The 21,901-nt window shown below is 41.0% G+C and overlaps 2 protein-coding genes across 2 annotated transcripts in view; both read right to left on the bottom strand.

Moving 5' to 3' along the window:
- Positions 1-189: 189 nt before the first annotated feature.
- LOC113131958 (coiled-coil domain-containing protein 6) lies at positions 190-10,877 on the bottom strand. The gene is made up of 9 exons (XM_026309741.2): positions 10,564-10,877; positions 9,350-9,499; positions 7,353-7,481; positions 6,640-6,743; positions 5,731-5,891; positions 3,790-3,946; positions 2,779-2,879; positions 2,073-2,191; positions 190-1,433 (listed from the first exon to the last, which is right to left on the bottom strand). The coding sequence occupies exons 1-9, from the start codon at positions 10,816-10,818 to the stop codon at positions 1,221-1,223; spliced, it is 1,389 nt and encodes a 462-aa protein (XP_026165526.1). The 5' UTR covers positions 10,819-10,877; the 3' UTR covers positions 190-1,220.
- A 1,876-nt stretch (positions 10,878-12,753) lies between these two features.
- The window catches only part of LOC113132133 (ankyrin-3-like), an 85,243-nt gene continuing 76,095 nt past the window's right edge, over positions 12,754-21,901 (bottom strand). Inside the window, exons 43-50 of the mRNA XM_026310007.1 lie at positions 21,368-21,511; positions 17,484-18,975; positions 17,158-17,320; positions 16,717-16,794; positions 16,297-16,380; positions 16,045-16,158; positions 14,950-15,041; positions 12,754-14,072 (exon numbers count right to left, since the gene is read on the bottom strand). Of these exons, the coding sequence (XP_026165792.1) occupies positions 14,970-15,041; positions 16,045-16,158; positions 16,297-16,380; positions 16,717-16,794; positions 17,158-17,320; positions 17,484-18,975; positions 21,368-21,511 (2,147 nt within the window). The 3' untranslated portion in view covers positions 12,754-14,072; positions 14,950-14,969. The remainder of the gene's footprint in view (positions 14,073-14,949; positions 15,042-16,044; positions 16,159-16,296; positions 16,381-16,716; positions 16,795-17,157; positions 17,321-17,483; positions 18,976-21,367; positions 21,512-21,901) is intronic.

Consider the following 21,901-nt stretch of genomic DNA (forward strand, 5'->3'; position numbering starts at 1 on the left):
AAAAAAAAAGTACCACATAGAACCTATCCACCTGTTAAGGTCTGTTAAACTAGATCGTACTCTCCTGTTGGGAAGGAACATTCATAAACATTTGTTCTGAACAGTTTTGAAGTCAAGAGAGCTAAACAAAACATTTTCTTACCTTACAAATGAGTAGCAAATGCTATACATAAAACTGACAAAAAGAAGTTGCCATCTCAAGAGCTTTAATCATACATAGAAATTTAGTTCAACAGTACCATTCATTTAGAATGTTTTAGCAGTATGTATATTTAGTGTAAAGAGCATTTTGTTTTTTCCTTTTTCTGATGAGGAATATCCATAAGGATGATAGAAGCTTTCAGAAATACACCAGAGTGAGAGAGAGAGAGAATAGCAGAGAAAAGACTGAGTACATGACTAAGTTGTAACACCTCAGACTACATTTTTAAACACCTCAAAAGGCGACATTTATCTGTGGTTTATGTACCAGAGTCCATCCTCCTTGTTTTTTCATTTTCATTTTAACTGAAGAGCAGCTGAGCCTTGGATGCTTTTAGAAACTAAAATAACTGTGGCATGAACCCTGTTTGATCAATGCCCTAAGATGGAGAAACTTCTACCAATCTTCTATGACACTGTTTAAACTTTAAGTTGGGGTGAATTGTTGCTTTGGAGACAGGGGTGGGGTGTGCTGGAGTGGAGGACATTACTGCAATTGAGTGTCATATTATAGGCTTGAAAAGAATAGACCACATCCATCTACCAATCCATCTATTTGTCTAGCCATACACCCATCCCTTGATCCAAACATCCAACCTATGAGAGAACATGACCATGAAACATACTCTATGTGCTGTTTGTGCTATCTTAGAAGCGCCACAACAATTCCAACCAGCTAAAGTTTCCAAGCAAAGAAAACAAAAACATGACATGTACAAGACAAAAAGTGGAACAGATAATTGGCCTACAAATCCCAGAAGCAATTATTTTTCAGTCCACCCATTCCTTTTTAGAGTAGTTAAGTAACGCCACATGTGGATTTGGCAGGCGGCTAGCTTCGCTGAGCTGTCGTCTTGTTTCTTTTCCCTCTAAAACTTTTGAGGCTGCTTCTTTTGTGGAGTTGGTAAAGAGTAAGAAACTTGACTTCCAGACCTGGCAATGATGGAAGCTGCTGTTGCGGTAGCATCGTGGCATTCAGTGGGCGCACTCACGTGCAAAGACAGAGCCTGTGTGTGGTGTTAAGGCTGGGAGGGAGGCTGCTGCGGGTGCTGCTGCTGCGCAGCTGCATGCTGCGACATAGCTGCCGGGGAGGACATGGACTGGACCATGGGCTGAGCTGGTGGGGGTAGTGGAGGCTGAGCCTGCTGGGCCCCTGAGTGCGTGTTGGGTGAGGGTGGGGGTGTTGGACGTTTGAATTTGTCAGGGCTGGTGCTTCTTCTTGGGGAGGGCCTCTGAGAGAGAGAGAGAGAGAGAGAATAATAAAAAGGTATAACAACTAGATGGCAGCATAATGAACATTTTAAAATTGTTGTCCAACATGAGAACACAAGTCTCTTAAAGACATTAGTTATTTAGTTTTAGGCATATACAGCCACAAGTTACATTTCTGTAATAGTGTAAAAACACAGAGCCAATTTGAACATTAAACAGCCACAATGTTGGTGTTACCCTAAAATGGTCAATAATGAGATAGTACATTTTAGGACCGATATCTGGGCATAATATAATGTAAATGTAACAATTAAGAATGTGAAACATCAAAAACATTGAAAAGGGAACAATGTCACACCTTCCTACTCCTGAATCTTAAGGAACAAATAAAGAATTAGTGACAGGTGTCTCAGGTTCAGGCAAGACTGAGATCACAGTAATTTGTATAGTACCAAACTATACAGCTGTATTAACAGAGAGAAGGACGACAGAGACATTTCCTAGCAATAACTGATTTACAGCACAGCCTGTTCCATGAAGTATTACCTTTTTTCCAAAATAGTCCACCAAATCCTAGAGCAGACAAAACATTGCTCCCCTAACTCTGAACTAAGTAGCTGAGCAGATGCTGCCAGGAGCTGTGAGTGGATGTTACTTACCGCAACGGCGTGAGAGCTTCCGTGGACGTGCAGGGCTGGGGTGTTATAATGGGAGATGGCAGCTCTGGACAGTGTAGCTGGAGGGGTGAAGCCAACTGTGTGGCTGCCATATGAGAGACCTGTGACACATAAGGGGCAGACAAAGAAAAAGCTGCACATACTGTATATACTTTGATACCAAGTCATATTTAATTAGATATTGTTGAGACTCAAAGTGTTACTATTTCTCTACTTCACACCACATTCACCGTTCTCCATAGATATATATACTGCCGTCACCATTATACAAACACTGGCTGTTATACTATACCTTGCTGAATCACACAATGACTGACCTAAAATAGCACAGTTTCTGCTGCACTGTATTCAGGATTAGGCAGTAGGACTCTGGGATCCAGACATCCAGGCCGCAGCCTGGGAGAGAACTTTTGGTTTAACTTTAGTCTAGATCCTGGTACTAGAGGTGCAGTGCTTATTGTGACTTCCTAAATGACTTGTCAATGTCAAGCAACTCATTAAATGTAATGATATAACAATTGGATGGCTGTTTGTTGCAAATTCCTTTTCCAGGAATTTCATGAACTAAACTAAAAAGCTAAAAAAAAAAAAGCTGTGTTATTTGATTTTGTGTTCAACAATGACTCCAGTTAAAAAAATGACTGGTCATTTTCTTTGATGCATTTCGCCATGATGAAAATGTACATACCAGGTGATATGGGTCGGCTGGAGCTGGGAGACGGGGTATAAGGAATGGGGCTAGACACAGTCCTTGCTCGCAAGCCCTGTGCAGACATCTCGTTGAAGTACCTGAGGGGATGAGATGACTAGTTCATGAAAATTCCGGGGATTTACAAGTTACAAACTCTGTAAACTTGGGAGCAGTGTTTGTGACAGACTTTCTCAGTCCAATGGTAAAATGTGCCCAAACATTTTACTGGTTTTGTCCATGAACCCTTAAGATTGAATACAACAAAGTCACAGTCCTGTATGGATTTCAGAATGGGAGACTACCTGGGTGTGATCTTGGTGCCTGAGCTGTTAAAGTAATGGCACACAGAAGTTAAAATATAGTGTTTGTTTTACGGAGGAAGGAAGGCTTTTGCTTAAACAGTCCTGCTAGTCTGACTTATTTAAAGTCACATCAAAACAATATTTGGCAAGATTAACAACTACTGTTAATTAGTCTGATATTTGTCAACACTGATATCTGAAGTTTGGCAGTTATGCCCTAAAGCAAAACTGCAGGCCAGTCCCAAACCTTTAAAATGTTGATTGTAAGTAAAATCAAATAGACAGTGTAGAACTTTTGGGTGGGTGGGTTGTTTGTTTGACATGCAGCCAACAGCCATGCTTAATGGCATATTGCTACCGTGCTAATCACAAAGAAAGCTGATACACCACTAAAAGAGTGGCTATTGGAAGAGCATCTGTTGTGTGCTGAGGTGGCACACGTGCTTGTTGTCTTTTGCATCTCTCCCTCTTTTGTTCCTTCATCTTCTAATTCTCATAGGTTCAAGCCCCCTTCATCTAATCAGCAGTGTCAGCACTGTATATGGCCAATGGAACCAAATGCGCCTTTACCCACTCTGCAAAATCAGACTCCAGTGTACAAGCCAAGCCATTTACCAAGATGAGGCTTCATCACTTTCCCTTGATTAGCTGATGTGTGTGCTTTTGCCCCCCAATGTTCTGTCCTATAGGGCGTCCCCTCCCCTACCTCTCATCGTCCATCTCCAGACTGGATTCACTCTCCGACAGTTGTCTGCACAGCGCCTCCCTGCGTTCCATTTCTCTCTGAAGCTTTCTCTGCAGCCGGATGTTCTCCTCCCTCATGTGTCGCTCCTCCTCTATGTACTGGGCACGCTTCTCTGTGTCTAAGAGGGGACACACAGACAAATTGCATCAGACACCTATGATTATATTTTTTATTTTTTAAACTGTCCAGACATAAAATAATCCCCTCCAAAGACCTCTAAGAGCCACCAAGTATGTTTGATTAATAGTGTTTTCAAAAAAAGAAAGTGGACCACTGCTGATCAAACACACCTAATTATAAGGCAACCGATGTCATATTATTTTTCCAGTACCAACTGCTGTCTTTCCATTTGCCAAGGCTTCAGGACTGTGTTAAAATTAGGACTTAGAGTTCCCTCTAGTGGGAAAAACTAAGCACAGACATTACACCTCCTAGCCACACATGCCCTTCAATATAGACCACTTGAGTGGTACCATGTTTGAGAGACAACCTAAAGTAGAGTGAAGATAGGAGCCTATTAAAGTAGGTAGGACTTATCAGTGGCAAGCTCATGAGGTGACATACTGGGAGGAGACAGTCTGGTGTTATCACATATAGGTAAAAGTACATAGAGATCAAACCAAATGTGTTTGCCTGTCTATTTTGCTTGCATGTTTCTAAACGGCATTTAACCAGGTTCACTGATGATCCTTGAAATTATAAGCTGAACTAGAAATGTCACCTCAAGGCAAGTAGTGTAAATGCATCTTATTGTTTTCAATTGCTGTTGCAATTCAATTACTTTGACCAACAAAACTCTCAACAACATTTTATGGTAACAGTGTATCTTCTGAATACCATCTAAAGGTTTGGATTGCCTTCTTAGCACCCTAGCACTGTTTTTCATTTGAATTTACTTCAGTTTCAGATGTACAATTGGCCATGAGTCAAAGCAAACATCTTATCACCATAGAAAGGATAAAGTACATTTTACACTTACCTAATAAAGTTTTATTAACTGGCTGCACTGATACAAAATGTCTATATGTCATGGAAAAAAAGTATTAATATGACAACTGTGTACATTACATCCATTTAAAATGGTTACTCTTAAAACAATCTCAAGTGTTGAAGTGATTTTGAACAGACCTGAAAAATATATTTTACAAGTGTCCAAAAACACCAATGACACTAAAAATGGTACCTACTTGTAGACACATTTCCTTGCAGAGTATTAATATAATATAGTGAACAACAAAGGAACAGTTTTGTTTTTTGTTTTTTTTTACTTTACTCAGCAGTTGAGCTATTTAGCTATTAACACAATAGCTAATTTAACACAAAAAATACTAATATGAAAGCTGAATGATTTGTGATTTAGTATTGTTGGCACAATTAAGGCACATTATAAATTTGTGTCTCTGGTTTCTAGACCACAACTTTGGCTTGCTATGTTTAAAACAGTTGTAATAATAGTCATAAGGTGGCCAACATGGCCTTTATCTTAAGAAAAAGATTGCCCCATCTCGTGCTACACACAAACCTAATACAAAGTAGGGAATACTATAGGTAAAAAACACTACCAGCGAAAAAAGATTCAGAATTGTGGGACAATATCTTTCAGGCATAAATATGAAAAGGGGGGAAATCGTAGTTTAAGGCCAACATAGACTTTCTTAGAGGTTTGTTGAGGAGCACTATGGAGTTCCCATAATTGATCATTTTCTTCTATAATGTTACCAGTTAACAGTGAGGGGCAACAACACTGTAAACTGGCACATGTAAAACAAGCCAAACCCTGGTGCAGAGTCAGTCTGCCCCTCAATGCTTGTTTGATGATCAGATCATTAATTACCACTTGATACCTCTGCTCCTTTAGAATCCACATCCACATGAATCGTGACAAGTTGAGAGGCCACTTACGCTGCAACTCAGTGGTGCGCAGGCTTTTCTTAAGCCTCTCCACCTCATTCTTCAGGAAGCGGATATGCTGCATCATGTTCTCCGGTGAGTCTATCTCCATGGAAACATCTCTTGGGGAGGGAGGAGCTGATACAGGCTGGTCCAACTTCTCCTGAAGGATTCTAGTTCAGAAAACAAACAGTGTTACTAAGGGCAATGACTCTGGGGATGATAAGCTTTATAAAACAAAATCAAACTGAGATCCCCTAGCTTTTCTATAAGCCTGGCTAACAACATATTAGTTCAATATAAGACCATGTACTTAATTCTCCAAAATGAAAAACCCTTACCTTCTACAGATTCAGAATGACAGACTTGAATGTCAAATTACATATATATTTAGGCCTTCAGGGTGCAATTATTCAACCAACTGAATTTTTTACTCCTCTAAAAACTACCCCAAAATGTGTAATCTAAATCAGAAAGCTGTTAGTTTATCATTGTTTTATTTTCCCTAATAAATACAGCTGAGTAATTTGTTTTTAATATCAGGTGGGTGTTTTAAGCATTACTGTCAGTGAGTGCATCTGTCAGATACAGTGTATGCTTACGCAGTGACAGTACTGCAATTGAAATATTGCAGTTATGCCGATCAGAATGAGCAGTTGGCTCAGTCAAACAAATTAAGACTTCCAATGGAGCAACCAGGATGAGTCTGTTGAATCCACAGAACTGAGTGAGCCCTTGAATCAGTCAATGCGATTGAGCCATTGAACTGACCAATCAGAAAAAAGGTTAAGCAAAAATATGATCATTCCACACTTTTTCCAACCTCCAGTTTGTCCAATCAGAATGAGCCATTCAATTGATTAATAAGAATGAGCCTTCAAACAACCAATTGGGAAAATGATTAAGCCATAATATTCCCACCTTTTTTCAGCCTCCAGTTTGTCCATCCGCTTCCACAGTCTGTTGACCAGAGCTTCTTGTTCCTGCTCTAATGTGTTCTCAAGGTCGATCTTCTCCCGCCTCAACTGGAGAATAAAAGGAGAGAGACTTTCAGAGTTAGAGAAACATTCATACTGAATAGTGTTTAAAGGAATACATACAAGTACACAAAGCCAGGGTCACTGTCTGATAAGCTTTTTTCATACAAGTTTGGTTGCCAGCTTATGATATAGCCAGGACAAAATAAAAACAACAAACCAGGTAAAGATTTCTTTATAGACAACTGATATAAAAGAACCCAAAGCTAAAACAAGCTGTTCATTCTCTTTCTGTTATGACAGTTACATTTGATTAAAGATACAACTTGGGTACATCTCTATTTGGGCAAAATGCACAGTGACAACACATGAGCCTCACTATAACTTTCATGAGTGAGCAGCAACAACACATGCATGCACATGTATGGAAAAACCCTGTCATCAGAGCATGGGAACATTATCAAGCGGGTTTAGCAGACAGAGGACTGACCCTGCCACAGACCAAAACGTTCTTTCCAGCCAACATTCAGTGGGAAGAATTAAGGCTGAGTTTTGGGTTCCTACACTACCACAGTAACTGAACACACAAATTCAAGGGTATATTGTTCCACACTGGAAGCTAAACCGTTCTTGCTCTACCATGCATGAGAAGTATACCTGTTCCAGGGTTAGCTGCTTTGAGATGGTTTCATTTTCCATCTTCTTTATCTTTTTCATGAGCTTGTTAACCTGGAACTCCTGCTCCTGCTCCAAGTGTTGCTCCAACTCCGCCTTTTCATGCTGGAGCTACAATGGATAAAGGGAAAATAGAGCATGGATAAAGGAAAAGGAGGGAGAGAAGCAAGAGCAAGAAGAGACTCATGGTGAGTCACATAAAAACTATTTGATGAGCACAGTTAAACATGTTGGTGTCAGATCATCACATTTAGCTTACAAAATGATAGTAAAGCCAATGAAATAAAAATGAATTCTATTGGATTAATAGTTAAACTTCGCATAAAAATGAACAGGGTAAGACGGTGATTTGGCAACTAAAGTAGCCACCTCTGGCAGCTCACCAACACAAAGAAAGGGTGTGGCTCGGTACAGATTGAAAACAAGAGGCTGCGTGATGGATTATATAAGTGATTACTCATTACGGGGAAAGGGATGCAAAATCATTTATGAGAAAAGACTGGATAGGAAAAAAATAACACTTTCCATTAGGAGAAACAAGACCACAACAAAATAACACAGTTTAATGTACAGTGACAGTATTTAGACAGAGCTGAGTGATTTGCACTATCCTGCCTGTATTTCCATTCCCAGGGGAGCCATTTTTCTGCTTATTAACACACTAACAATTTTAGGAATTGTTCTGATACTGTGTCTTCATTTAGGCACAAAATGAAGACCAAAAAAAAAAAAAACTACCAGCCATTGTATACTGGGCCTGCACCACACTAGACTGTGTGGTGGGTGGCAACAAAAGTCTGTTTATCTCTTTATTTTCAGCTAATGGACACTGTATGGAGATATTTCATCCTATTTGGGTTTCTCAGCTCTTCAACTAGTGCCTATTTGTAAGCAACACCAGAACACTGGCAGTGTGCATAAGCGTGCACATACTGTACATAATGGTCATTGCATGAGAGGTTTTCCTATCATTAGCTCATGAATTTATAATAACAATTACACCAAAATTGTTTGGAACATTTTATCAGCTCACTCCCCAAAACAGAAACCTATATTGGCACATTAGAAGGTATCAGAAAGGGGACTGGCACAAATTACACTATACATCAAACTGACAGTGTACAGGTCATTAAGTGTGCTGAATCCCTTCTGAGGAACCTGTATGATGTGGCTACTCAACTTGACATTAATTCACTAAGAAGTCCATTTTTAAAAGTAATAGTGGGAACAATGTGAGTCATGCAAAATTGTTTGCAAAAGTACTTAGGCAAAGAAGCATTGAAACACCCAGTAAAACTCAATGCTATATCGTCACAACAGTATAACACATGCCCACGTATACAAGCACACACTATGGGACACTGGTCAGCAGCAAGACTAGAGGCACAGCCAGGCACAGAGCTGTTTCGTGTTAGGTTAGAAGGCAAGATAACAAAAGCTCAAAGAAGTCCATCTTTATGGCCTTATGTGTGGTCTGCCTAGGCACTAGCATGTCTACCTACCAGATTTTTTTACACATCAACAGGCCATTAGTCAGCCTACAGCTAGCCATTGAAAGTATGAGTGCCTATGTGCACGTGCTGCGTGCTCTGCAGTTGGGGAAATAAGATGTGGAAAACAGACTCAACAAATAGCTGTCAGATGGGAGGAGAGTAATTTGAGAGTCATTTAGAGTAGCTAGCAGCCGCAGTGAAGTCATCTTGAGCCCTTCCAGGCTTCAGGCAAGTACCAATACAGTTGATGATAATGCACTAGCTGCTGTGGACTCACTCATATATGGAGTTGTGTGCACTGACACACACCCAGTAAGCTCACACCGAACACGCCTGACAATACTTTACATAATTGAGCAATAAAAAAAAACATTTCTGTGCCCCTAAAATGGTAAGTCATCAAACAGAGTGAAAGGACAAATGGATGTTAGGCTACTTAAGAGAGGTAAGAAATTTGTGTTTTTCTTTATTTTTCCCTACACTCACTTGCATGAGTTTCCTTGACAGTTCATTGGTGAGAAATTCCTCCTCCTTCTCATAGTTGACCGCCAAGGTCTCCTTCTCCTTCTGAAGGGCCTGGATCTTCTTGAACAAGGTGTTGCTGATAAATTCTTCCTCCTGTTCCGCTCTTGCTTGCTGTGGAGCAGACACAAACAGGAGACCGTGGCAGAGGCAAATATCAGCGAAGTTGAGTCTTAGGTCGGGCACATCAAATCTGAGTTTTCACATTCATCCTGAGTAAATTATACTACATATACACAAACTAACCAAAACCTGCTGCAGTGAAGTCTGCAAGCCAAAGAGGAAGCAGAGTTTTCCCTAATGACTCAAGTGATATTGCAGTAATGGGTCATTTACTGTAAGGGGAAGAGTGAAACACAGGAGCACTAAGAAGAAAATGTGTTGGGACAGATTCAACAGCTACCATTACAGTGTAATGACATATCTCTCCTTGTTTGGTCTCAAATTCTCCTTCCCCATTTTCCAATGACCTCAAAACCAAGTTCTGTTCTGCAAATTGGTAAAAAAAAAATGTGTCTGTTCAAGAAAAAGGAGAGGGCCAACGGAACCCAGAGAGCTAGTCTCACACTTTGAGCCGACACGGTGCAGACTGGCTGACTTGCCAACATATGAGCGTGGCATTTAGCTAGCTCGCTAAGTTTGGCCTACATACTTCCCATCTATGCCACAGATCGAGTTCACATTTTTATGAGGCTGAGGTTGATTAACCGAGCATGAAGACATATGACGCATCGGTTCATGCCAGTGCTGCTGGGCTATTCATTTTCACCCAGCAGCGTGGTGACAATGTCTTGTAGCGAGTAAACAGTTAGCTGACAACGGTCCGCTAACTGGCATCGTGAAGTGCCCACCTAATTTTTAAATGCCTTTTAACTTAGCGTTAGCGAGGATTAGCAACGCAAAACAAAACAAAGCAAACTAGCTGGGGCTACCGCTACCCAGCCACTTAGCAAACGTTAGCCAGCTGGCTAATTTAGCGACAAACCCACCTAGCTAACGTTAGCCAATGTTAGTAGAGCTAGAAAGACATCACAGTGCTGCGTTCAAAGACAAATAACCTTTCCAAGTAACTCATTCAGTGTCTTAAAATGAAAGAAACACCACCAGCCACGGCTAATTTGCTGACAAACACGATATAATAAGTGGCGTGAGAATCGCATCTAGCTAACGTTACTCACAATGGTGACGCTAGCTTTGCGGAGGTCCCGATTCTCCTCCTGAAGGGCTTTGCACTTGAGTTTGAACGTCTCCAGCTCAATTTTAAGAACTTTATTCTCTTGTTGCAAAGAGGCCAAGCGGTTCGTCAGTTCCTCCAAACGGAACTGTGAAATGACTATGCTCGGTTTTCCCGAATTTGAAGCGGAGGACGACATTGGGGTGGCCGAACTGCTCCCTGCTCCGTCCGTGTCGCTCTCGCTTGCGCTGTCCGCCATGGTTGTGCGACAGTGAAGACAACGGCAGCTGCGGCGTCCTTCTTCTTCGTCTTCTCCCTCAGGGGCGACTAGCATCCGCGTCGTTGCATTACCGCCACCCTCTGTCTGTACTCAGCTGCGGCTTCAGAGGAGCGCAGACCGCACAAAGGTACGTGCTTGCTCATGCGTGTCGGCATAGCGCCACCACCAGGATGTCTCCAGAAACACAATGCACTCTTCAAGAAAACTGGACCCTGCAATACACCAGATCTGAGACCCCAGACAGTACACTTTGAGCTGAAATGATAAGAGCCTTTAATAGTTGTCTTGTCCACCTGTACTTAGAGCAGTAATGCTGTTTATCCCTAAATAATTTGCAAATCATCATAAAGAGGGAGTCGCCTGGTCATGATCATGTTTTCCCTGGGGCCCAGAAAAGGGAATAATCTTGCCATGGTTAACATAGGTGGTAGTTTTTCTGTACTGTGTTCCAATCCACCAGCTACCACTAATATTACTATCATGTAAGTAACTAGTATCAAGGTAACCACATCCATCCATTATCTATACCCTCTTATTCCTATTTAGGGTCACAGGGATCTGTTGGAGCCTATTCCAGCTCTTTGGGTGAAAGGCAGGGGTACACCCTGGACAGGTCACCAGTCCATCACAGGGCCACATAGAGACAAACAACCTCACACACTCACACTCACACCTATGGACAATTTAGAGTCACCAATCAACGTGACGTACATGTTTTAAGCACAGGGAGAACATTCAAATTCCACACAGGAAGGCCCCTGCTTGATTGTAAACCAGCAACCTCCTTGCTATGAGGCAACAGTGCTAACCACCAACCCACCGTGCTGCATAGTAACCACATATTAATGTTACTATCTGCATAAAATATTAGCTATGTAATGTTAATAAATCATAAAGAAAAGGATCAGCGGCAGTGTGTGATGAGGTTGCTTGGAAATACTTTTTCCAGTCTGTGATGAATTACTTATTTAACAGAAATCAGTACAGGAAACACTTGTTTCCTGGCCTCACAGGATGCTCCAATCATATGAACAAGCAGCTCTAAATATTTTGGTCCACTTGGGTGGAGAAGAAGAACATAACTGTGCTTGAAGGACAGTGTCTCTTATGACATCACCATCCTGCTGCCTCTACATTACTTACATAATAAAACATGTTCAAGGACACAAAGACAAGAACAGAAACAATTGTATTGCAAAATCAATGCATTTTTATTTTTTTTGTATTTTTAAGTAGATTTTTTTTTAAAGACGTCTGAAACATTTGTGGTGGCATCATTGCTGCTATAGTCTCTAAAAGAGCTTGAATAACCAAAGTGCTAGAATAGTTACATTTCAATGGCTTCACTCTGTTAGTAAGAATTGTACATCAAAAATCTGCTCAGGTGAAAACACATACCAAACAAAATTGACAAAATTGATAGTTCAACCATATCAAAGGATCCTCTACGCCCTGATTGACAGTAGTATAAGGGGATGTGGTACAGCACCCTACCTGACTTTATTCAACACCCCTGCACCCACCCAAAAAAAATAAAAAATAAAAATTACATAGTTTTCATGTCCACAGCATAGACATCAGCATTCTGAGCCATCGCACCAGTAGAACACCACACTTGAACTACATGGGCATCTAATGAAAACCAATACAAGGATAATCCCTAATGTAAAATAAAATTTTGCCAATGAAATAGTGAAAACAGTTCTATTTGACACTGCCTATACAGACTCTCAAGCCTAAAAAGATCACACAGTTTCAGAGTTAAACACAATTTATTTAATGCTTAAATAATTGTTTTTGACCATCCAGTGTTTTTGTCATACAATATGCTATTTAGAGCTACAATCAAATAATGCTTTTTATGTGTCCTTAACGTGAGTTGGTTTTAAAACAAAGAAATACTTCACCAAAAAAAAAAAAAAAAAAAAAAAAAAGAAATGCCCCAGTTTTCCTTTAATATCACAGCAGCCATTAGAAAACCAAATTGTGACACACTGCTAAAATGATTACACAGTCTAACAGTGTACAGAGACTCCTACACCTTGTAGCCAATACACACAATACAGTTATAATTTTACAGCGAGCCAGCCTACTAGCATTTACATTCAGGTTATTTCGTTCTTGTAGCAGAATCTGCTCTCCAATTTCACATAGACAGACAAGACATCACACCCTCAAGAAGCTATAGAACTTTTTTCATCCACACCCCAACATGATAAATGCTTTAATGGTATCCCTTTTCAATTTAAAATATAAAATTGGTGACAAATGTTAGGGCTATATGTGTACACAGATAAAGGGTTTTATTTGTCATTTGATTACAGTGTTTTCAAACTTGTAAAAATTGTACTTAAAATAATGTGAACAGCATGCATGAAAATATGAGTACTCTGAAAGGCTGCTTTTGCAGAATTAAATCCATTCCCATTTTGGGAATTACTGAAATTTGATTTTCTGGAAATTTCTTCTGTTAAAATCAAACCAGCTTTTTTCATGTACAAACATTATACCTGCTCTAATAAGTATTTATACAAGAACCTGTGAAGTTACACCCAAATCTTTAAAAGTGGAACAGTTTTGAAAGCACTTGAAAAGGTTACTCGCCTCAGTGTGTTCTCAACCAGTAACTTGCCCCCTTTTTTAAACAATTTTCACATTGTAATTTTATATACAGAAAAAAGCTTTTGTGTTAGTTTAAGTTTTAAAAAGGAAGAAAAAAAATCTCAAAACAATTTACATCCTGACAATAATGGGTTCAAGAAAAAACTAAGGCGAGTGTCGAAATTGGATCAGAAGTGTTCCATTGGATTTTTTTTTTTTGTGTGTTACTGTGTCTTCTTCGTTCTTTCCACCTATCCTGTGGATTGAGCTCTTGTGCCATCTTTGGTCACAGTTGCACCTGTGTGGTTGCCAGTAATGGAGTCATTTTTGATTTAACAACAAACGACGCTCCTCAAAATGCTCCCACATTGCTGGTGGACCAATGGCACACAAAACAGGAAGCACAACCATTGTTCAAGGGTCCTCCACAGTGGGAACCTCCCAGGTCTTCTGGATGACAGGGAGTGAGTTTTTCATGCTCATGCGTAAGTCAGAGGGGTCTACTCCTCTCATGTGAAAACCATTTGTTTGAAGCACATAGTTGCAGACTGGACCCTTGTCTTAAGTCCTTGAGACTCTCCAGCCCTGTGAAAACTTATTCCCAGGAAACATCTAATGTGGTTCCTGTGAGTCTGTAGGACAAAAAAATAGTACATCACATATTTTGACAGATTTATGTAACCTTGAACAAATTTATAGATCACAATTGCCAGGATTTTCTGACAGGAATAATATGTAGAAATCTACATTATTTTCAGTGTAAATGTCATCTTCATTTGCATAGTAAATTCAGTTCAAAGGGTGTAAACTTTTTAGACTTTTTCTGTGAGTGAAAACACTTTTAAAAAGGGAAAAAAAAACTGTCACGATCTTTCATTCTTTTGTATGACTAAATGACGACCTGATGGTCCGTGGGTGGTTAGGGTGACCTTGCTCACCACAGTAACTCTTTGCCAGACTTCACAGCAGGGCCACATTAGTAAGTTGGTTTTCTACAGATGGAATGACTCACTGCACACGTAACCTATGAGTGAACGGCAGCAGGGATTAACTGTCTGGTCAGTGGGATAACAAAATCTTTTTGGATGCTACAATGCTGTTGTGAGTTTGGGATTTAGTGGACAAAAAGGTGCATGGAGGTTATCAGTCAGGCAATGTAATGCTGTGGTGTGTACACACACTTTGTAACTGTTCCCTATTGGAATACGTTAAGTGAGCATAGGACAGAAATGTTGCCAGACTCAGACATCAGTCAGTCTTTTGTACTGAGAATGTGACAGAGGAACAATTTAGTGATGACTAAATGAATGAACAGTTTGACATTTTGGAAAATATGCTTATTTATTAGAAATTACAGTGGAAATGTCATGGATGTAAACACATGGGAAAACTGCAACATAAAGGTAAAGAGGATAACAATGTACAGTGTATACTGCACACATGAATGGGCCACAAAGACAAGGGAACTATGCTGATTGTGATATAGTGAAAGACAGTCAGCTTGTTTACCTGGTAGAGCACAGCTATCCCTATGAGTGGAGCTTTTTATCCCCTGACCGTCTCTCTTCCTTTCGCCTGCTGTTCCTCGACCGTTCTCCTTGCTAGAAAACACACACACACACACACACAAATTTAGTTGAGTCATGTTTTTTTTTTCTTTTCAGACAAGGAAAGTTGAAACCCCACACTCAAACCTGAAACAGAAAACAGAAGCAAAATACACAACTCACGAACAGCAATTTCAAACCAGCCAATGTTAGTAGTGTATTTATTGTTAGAAATCTAATTAGGAACCATACGACATGAACCAGACACCTGGAAAAAGAAAAATTCCAATATTATAAAACGAGTTAGTACCAAACAAGGTAAACCATATCACAACCCTTGTTAGTCACACTGCTGACAATTAAAAGACCATTAAAACTACACAGTCAGGAGAATCGAGAGTCAGCATCCCCTTTGTAATGTAAACACAACAGACACCACACTGTCAAAACACAACATGCAAGGTTGCACTTCAAAGGTGACATCTATGATTTTGTGTTGTTTTGGCCCAGAAAAGAGATAATAAGGACAGTTATCCCAAAGCAGCAACTCCAGCAGTAAAATTCATCTGCACCCTAGAGGAATACATGATCATCAGATTTTATTTTTGACTCGTTAGACTTAAAACTGCACTCAGAGACCAGTGTCACAGAACTATTCATTACCATGGAATAAAGAAATGTGCTGTTTTTGAGACTTGAACTTATCTCTTAAACTTTTTAAAACCAATTTCCCTCTCAGCATTCCCCCTGCGATCACTTTCTAATGAAGGGCTTGAATGGTCTTTCAGGACTGAAGTACTTACGAATGCACATTTCTCATGTTGACATAGGTACAACATTCATTTTGTTGAAGGCTAACTTATAGACTAACTATAATCAATGCTGATATCTAGATAATATAAATAGTTGTTTTAACACAAAGTCTTGCCCAGTGCAGCTTTAAGCCAAACCTTTTCACTAGCTGTTAACCAGACTGGAGGATAATCAAGTCCTAGGCATTCCATCTAGATTAGACATTGAACTCAGGAACACAGTTAAGCGGTATCTTCATGCCAACCTCTGACCCATCCTCTCGCAGAATGGAACTGTGCTGAAGGTCTCGGTGCCAGCGGCTGTTTCCTTGGCTTTCTGGTGCGGGGGTAACAACCCTCCGAATAACCTTCCTGATCACCTGCCCGAGGCAGAAGGAACATTCACAGGGAATTAAAAAAACTGATTGTGTCTCCTTTTTTAAAAACAAAATATGCTCTTTGCGATATTATAGGCTTAATTTCAAAGCTGAATAGAAAATGAAAATGTTATACTTTACTTTTCTACTGATGAGGTTACCATCTCGGTCCACATAGTGTTCCTCTGTCATAGACTCGCCTGGGATATTTTTCGCTTCTTCTCCCTGTGAGCATTTGTGGTTATCAAATGACTAAAGGCTCATAAAAATGGAGTCAAACACAACAAAACAATACCTCACCATCACCACAGAGAAACAACACCTCAAGAGAGAAAAACACCCAAGTCAGAGAGAGGCTGAACACTAGGTTAGTCATCAGCGATGAACTGTGACAGGCTCTTTAGTGCATCTATGAATGCACACATCTATGAATCCACACTTAAAAGGAGAGTAAAACGATGAGTACACCAAGCAAGACTACCAGTTGCACAGCAGACTGACCAGTCTAAAGCAAACCAAACCAAGGCGCAGCCCAGTCTCTGCTCCAGGCTTTCAGGGTACCTTTAAAATGAGACGGCGTCTGAAGATTCTGGTGGTTACAGTCTGTTCTTCCTCTGAACCTGAATCTGCACTAGCATGCTGCTGTGCAAGGTATTATAAGATCATTACATTAACACAGGAAAAGAAAGAATTGGAGGAAAAGATTCATTAGTTTAGACATTTGAGTGGTCTTAATATACTTCAACGCTGTGGGTGGCTGGTCTGAAAAAGAAAAACACTGAAAGCTGAAAATAAATGCTGAAGTTTATATTTTTTTAGTAAAATCCAGAAAATCAGTATAGGCATCTCCCCTGTAATAACATTATAACAGTGAAAAGTGCTACAGAAAATAAAGAGAATGAACAGTCCACTGTTATAATAACTGCTTATGGCCTTTTTACTTGATTCTTTTATTATCATCATTATTATTATTATACGTATTGTTATTGATTGTAACATTACCTGGACTTTTTTCTCTGACACCAATGCTCCCTCTTCCTTTTTGCCGTTCGATGACTGAGATGAGCGGTCCTGAGGTGAGTGTTCTGAGTTGTCGCCGTTCTTTCGGGACCTTCCCGATTCGCCCCTGGATGAGGAGGTGACGGAGTCACTAGAGTTCTCTTGACTGTTGGGTAAGAAACAAAGAATTAGAATTGTAAATACAAGATAAGGTAAAAAGCTGAAAAATCTCAGGAGATTTCTGAAACTAGGAACACAGTAGGTATCAAACTAATGTAAAAAATGTGGTCAATGTAGGAGACTTAAGACTTTTAAGATGTTTAGTTCACCTTTCCCGTCTGTCGAGCAAGTCTGAGCTGACACTGCGGCCTGGCGTTGGTGGTTCCACATTGACACTGGATGAATCACTGTGCCAACCTGAAAGTGAACATACATCTTTTTCTACCTGTTCAACCTGATCAACAATGTCCTGAACCCTGGCCTCAGCCATCTCTTCATCCTCCTCCTCCTCCTCCTCCTCCTCTGAGCCTTCTTCTTTCTTCACCTCCTCCAACAAAGGTCCTAATGTTTCTTCTGTGATTTCTTTGTCGCTGTCTTCCTCCTCCTCTTCCTCATTAGGTCCACACTCACTGGGCTGAAGTTCCCCAAGTGCCTCAGCCCAGGCCTGAGGGGAGAGACGATCTACAGCCTGGTCCTTGGCTGTCTGGTCCTCTTCTGATGTCCTGCAAATATCTTTTTCACTGTCACTCAACTGTCCCTTATCAAACTGCAGCTCTCCATCTGTGGCATCCATTCTGTCACCCTCATAAACTCTTTCCTCACTAACAACTTCAGCTATTGGTACCTCTGGTGTTTCAACACTACCTTCGCTAGCAGTCATTGCATCTATTATGTTATGAACAATATGCATTTCATGCCCAGTTTCTTTTAGATTATCCTCTTCTGATATATTCAGCAGATCTTGTACCTCCTCCACCTCACAGGCTGCCCCTTCATTCCTTGCTCGAATAAGGACATGCTGCTCATTTATCACATCTTCATCTCCTTCTGCAGATCCCCCCTTTATTAAAATATTGTTTTCCTCTGCCAACATAGACCTATCTTTTGTTATCATCTCACATTTCCATTCCACATTTTTAATCAAGTCCTGTTCTACCCACTTTTCCACTAATCCATTTCCCTCTGCTAACTCTACTGCAACAGTCTTGACAACCTTCTCTATTTCTCCTGTCACTTCCCTTTCACCTCCTTTCAAAGCTATATCATCTTGCACCTCACTGGGGGCACCAGTGGGTGCTCCTCTGTCTCCCATTTGTCCCGTGTCAGGTGATGAAGGGGTTACAAATGATACCGATGATAGCGAAGGGGAAGATGTGGAGAACGCCATGTCAGTGTCTAACTCACACAACATGGGAAAGGAGCGTGACTTGGGCCTGTGGCTCAGCTCCATTTCATGAAAAGATTTGTCCTCCTCCTCGCTCAAAAGCAGTTGGTCGTTCAAAGCGATGTGAGGCTTGTTCACCTTGGAAGGAACAGGGTCAGGGAGTTCAAAGGCTGGTACGGACAGTGTGAGCTCACATGGTCTGGGAGGGCTCCTAGGGGGATTGTCAGGCTCTCCACTACTAGGCTCTATCTCTGGGCTCCAGGGCAGGGGCTGATGGTGGGTGTTGGCCAGCAAAGGAGTGTTTGGTTCTGGATAATAGTGGTGTTGCTGGTGGGCAAGGGAAGGGTTGGGGGTGACAGGGAGTTCAGGATCCAAGAAGTGGGGATCAGAGTGCAGTGCGGCTGGAGACTGCAGCTCCGCTAGAATGCTCTGATAATCTGTGGGTGACAGGATGACAAATGTAGAGACATACACACTGAAGCACGCCACAAAAAATATAGCGCCCCAAAACACACACACACACACACACACACACACACACACACACACACACATTAACACAGTCACAGAAAGACATGGACCATGGCACTGAGGCTGGAGTGTAAAGCATGTATCCAAACAACCACTAGTTGAAATGGTGATATGTCAACAGCTACTGTATAATGGCAGTATAACAAACCAACCTTATACATATGTAGTAAAATGTAAAAAAAATTCATACATTTTAATACATATGCCTGAAAATGCCACAATAAACACAAATAAAAATAATAAAATATTTTTTTACACACACACACACACACACACACACACACACACACATATATATATATATAAGTATATTGAAATGGTATATGTTAAATAGATTATTAGAAGCAGTGTTTATGAGTAGGTGCTCTAAATTTCAGTGTGGTGAGTCGTGGGACTCACTAGTGAAATATGGTCATGCTCATAAATCATGTAGCGTGAGATGTGTTTAGTGTAAGATATTAATATTTTGCCAGGCTGTTCTGTTACATGCTCACATGAGAGAACTGACAGATGAGAGATGTGAGAAGGAACAGGGGAGTAGAAGGAGCTAGATAACAGACAGAGCATGCTAAATGAATATTTCCATTGTGGAAAGATCAGTGTGGGCTTGAGTGGGAGATGGAAGGATGGAGGGTGCACAAGTAGACTGGCAAGCAGGACAGGGCGACAGTGAGTGGAGAGAAGGGGAGGAAGGGCTGGGGCTAGGACAATGGGACCCAAATGGAGAGATGGGAGGGAGCGTATAGGAAAGAGGGGAGACAGGACGTGAGGACTCTGCCAGCTGCATCACTAAAGAGTCTTTGCTTGGAGAGGCAGTGACAGAGAATGAGGCCCTGCCTGAAGGTGAGGTGGGAGGGGACAAAAAAGGTAAGGTGATGGATTCAGATGTATTTGGGGCAGTAGAGGAGGGGACCAGAGTGAGTTTGGTGGGAGTGATTGCAGGTTCGGAGGGTGTACGGATATTGGTATCACAGAGCAGGTCAGAGCTGGATACTGTGAGAGAGGAAGTGATTGGTTCTGAAGGTTGTGAACAGTTTAGACTGGGTGTGGTGAGTGTGGGGGAGGTGGGAATAGAGTTGGGAGAGGACAACACAGACGAACCTGAAGGAATAGGTGAGGAAGGTAAAGGTGAGGTAATAAGGGGGATTGGAGAGGATGGGTGAGGTGAGTACAGGAACGCAGGAGATGGATGAGGCTCAGCGCGGGGGCACTGAGGAACGTTGATAGGTGGACGAGGGGAAAGGAAGTTGAAGTGTGGTAGTTCAAATGGAGCTGGAGGTGCTAAGTCTTTGAGTGAAATGGAGGACTCGTAACTTGGAGAGCGGCGTAGGGAAAAGGGGCGGGAGGGAAGTACTGCAGGTGGTGTGAGAGGAGTGGGTGGAGGTGTTGGGGCCGGCATTGGAAAGAAGGAGCTTGGATAAAGGATAAAGGGAGCTGCAGTACTTTTAGGAGTTAAAGGGATAATCACACAAACTATGGGAAAGGAATAAGGCAAGAGAAAAAAAAGCAAAAAAACAACATATCAACACGTATGCACAAAAAATGAATGAATAATGTGATTGAGGGAAGTGTGGAGAGGGAGGCATGTGAGAGATGGATAAAGAGAGGGAACACGTAGATATCCGCAACACATGACTCTTAACTTGTTAAGAGCAGTTATGTGCTGTTATCAGCAGTAGATACTGCTGTGGGGAGGTGATGCAGGAGGAGCAGGAGGAGGAGGCAGTCTGGTTTCACAGAGGAACAGGTTCTCTCATCTATCCAAGGAAGGCTCAGAGGAACCGGAGGAGAACTAGGAGAACTGAACTAAATCAGTAGAGGAAAGCAGAGTCTACAGGGTTATTTCTAAATCAGACATAACTGGAAAACATTTAAAGCAGCATGTAGTCCGCAACATGCACTTAGAATAGGAACAGTGGATATTGTTCATTTTTGACAACTGGATACACTATTGAGATTTGTAGACAAGTATTTACCCTTAACAAAGACTGATTTAAATGAAAAAATAGCAAATTCATCAGAAATTAAATCAGTATAAGTAGTAACATGCTTTGAAGCATGGTTATGATTGATTTGAAAATTAGAATGCTATAATTATTTCAAAAGCCAATGAACATGAGCATGGAAAGCAACAATGGATGTCAGCAACAGTAAGAACCAGTTGTCAAAACAAAATCCAAATCTGACTATAAAGCAACTTCTTTTGCACTAGGACTACAAGTATGTGAGCCGTGCATTGGCACAACAAAAAGTTAGCAGGGAGAGGTAAGAGGTCAGCTAGACAAAGCTAAACTTTACCATCAGCCTGATCCCGGAAAACAGCGTTATCATCGGCAAAACATCTCGTGCCTGAAATGTTACCATAGTCAAATATTGGGCCCTCCAGCAAAGTCACAATATCCATCCGATTGACTTTGGTCAGCACTGCAGTTAAGGCATCCGCTGTGCAAAAAGAGAAGACATCAAAAAATTAGAAAAATAAGTATATGAGTGTTATTGCTTTTCAAACTATATTGTTGCATTACTTAGAAGTAAAGTATAAGTATAAAGAAGTATAAGAAGTTGAATATGTGTTGTTGGCTCAGAGAACTGCACATCTGCTGTACTGTTTTGTCTCATTGCATGCAACAATTAAAACACTAAAAAGGCTCCAGTGACTCTGCTGATTATTTAAGAAATGGAATTCTCATAACAACTTGGTCCTTCGAGCCAGATCCCAACAGCCTTTCTATCTTCCAGGCTTGGGTACTGCAACCACACGGACAGAGTCTGGGACTCGTATAAGAAGTCCTCTGCTTGAATTGGTGAAAAGAGAAGCCAGTACTTGTTGGG

The sequence above is a fragment of the Mastacembelus armatus genome, chromosome 15 (genome assembly GCF_900324485.2).
Source record: "Mastacembelus armatus chromosome 15, fMasArm1.2, whole genome shotgun sequence".
Lineage (NCBI taxonomy): Eukaryota > Metazoa > Chordata > Actinopteri > Synbranchiformes > Mastacembelidae > Mastacembelus > Mastacembelus armatus.

Bases quoted from the DNA above. Each gene is read 5' to 3' on its own strand.
- LOC113131958 (XM_026309741.2), bottom strand. From the start codon at position 10,818: ATGGCGGACAGCGCAAGCGAGAGCGACACGGACGGAGCAGGGAGCAGT. The intron at 7,482-9,349 runs GTGAGTGTAGGG...TATCCATTGTAG, and splicing joins TGTCAAGGAAACTCATGCAA to CTCCAGCATGAAAAGGCGGA. The intron at 5,892-6,639 runs GTGGGAATATTA...TTTCTGAACTAG, and splicing joins AAACTGGAGGCTGAAAAAAG to AATCCTTCAGGAGAAGTTGG.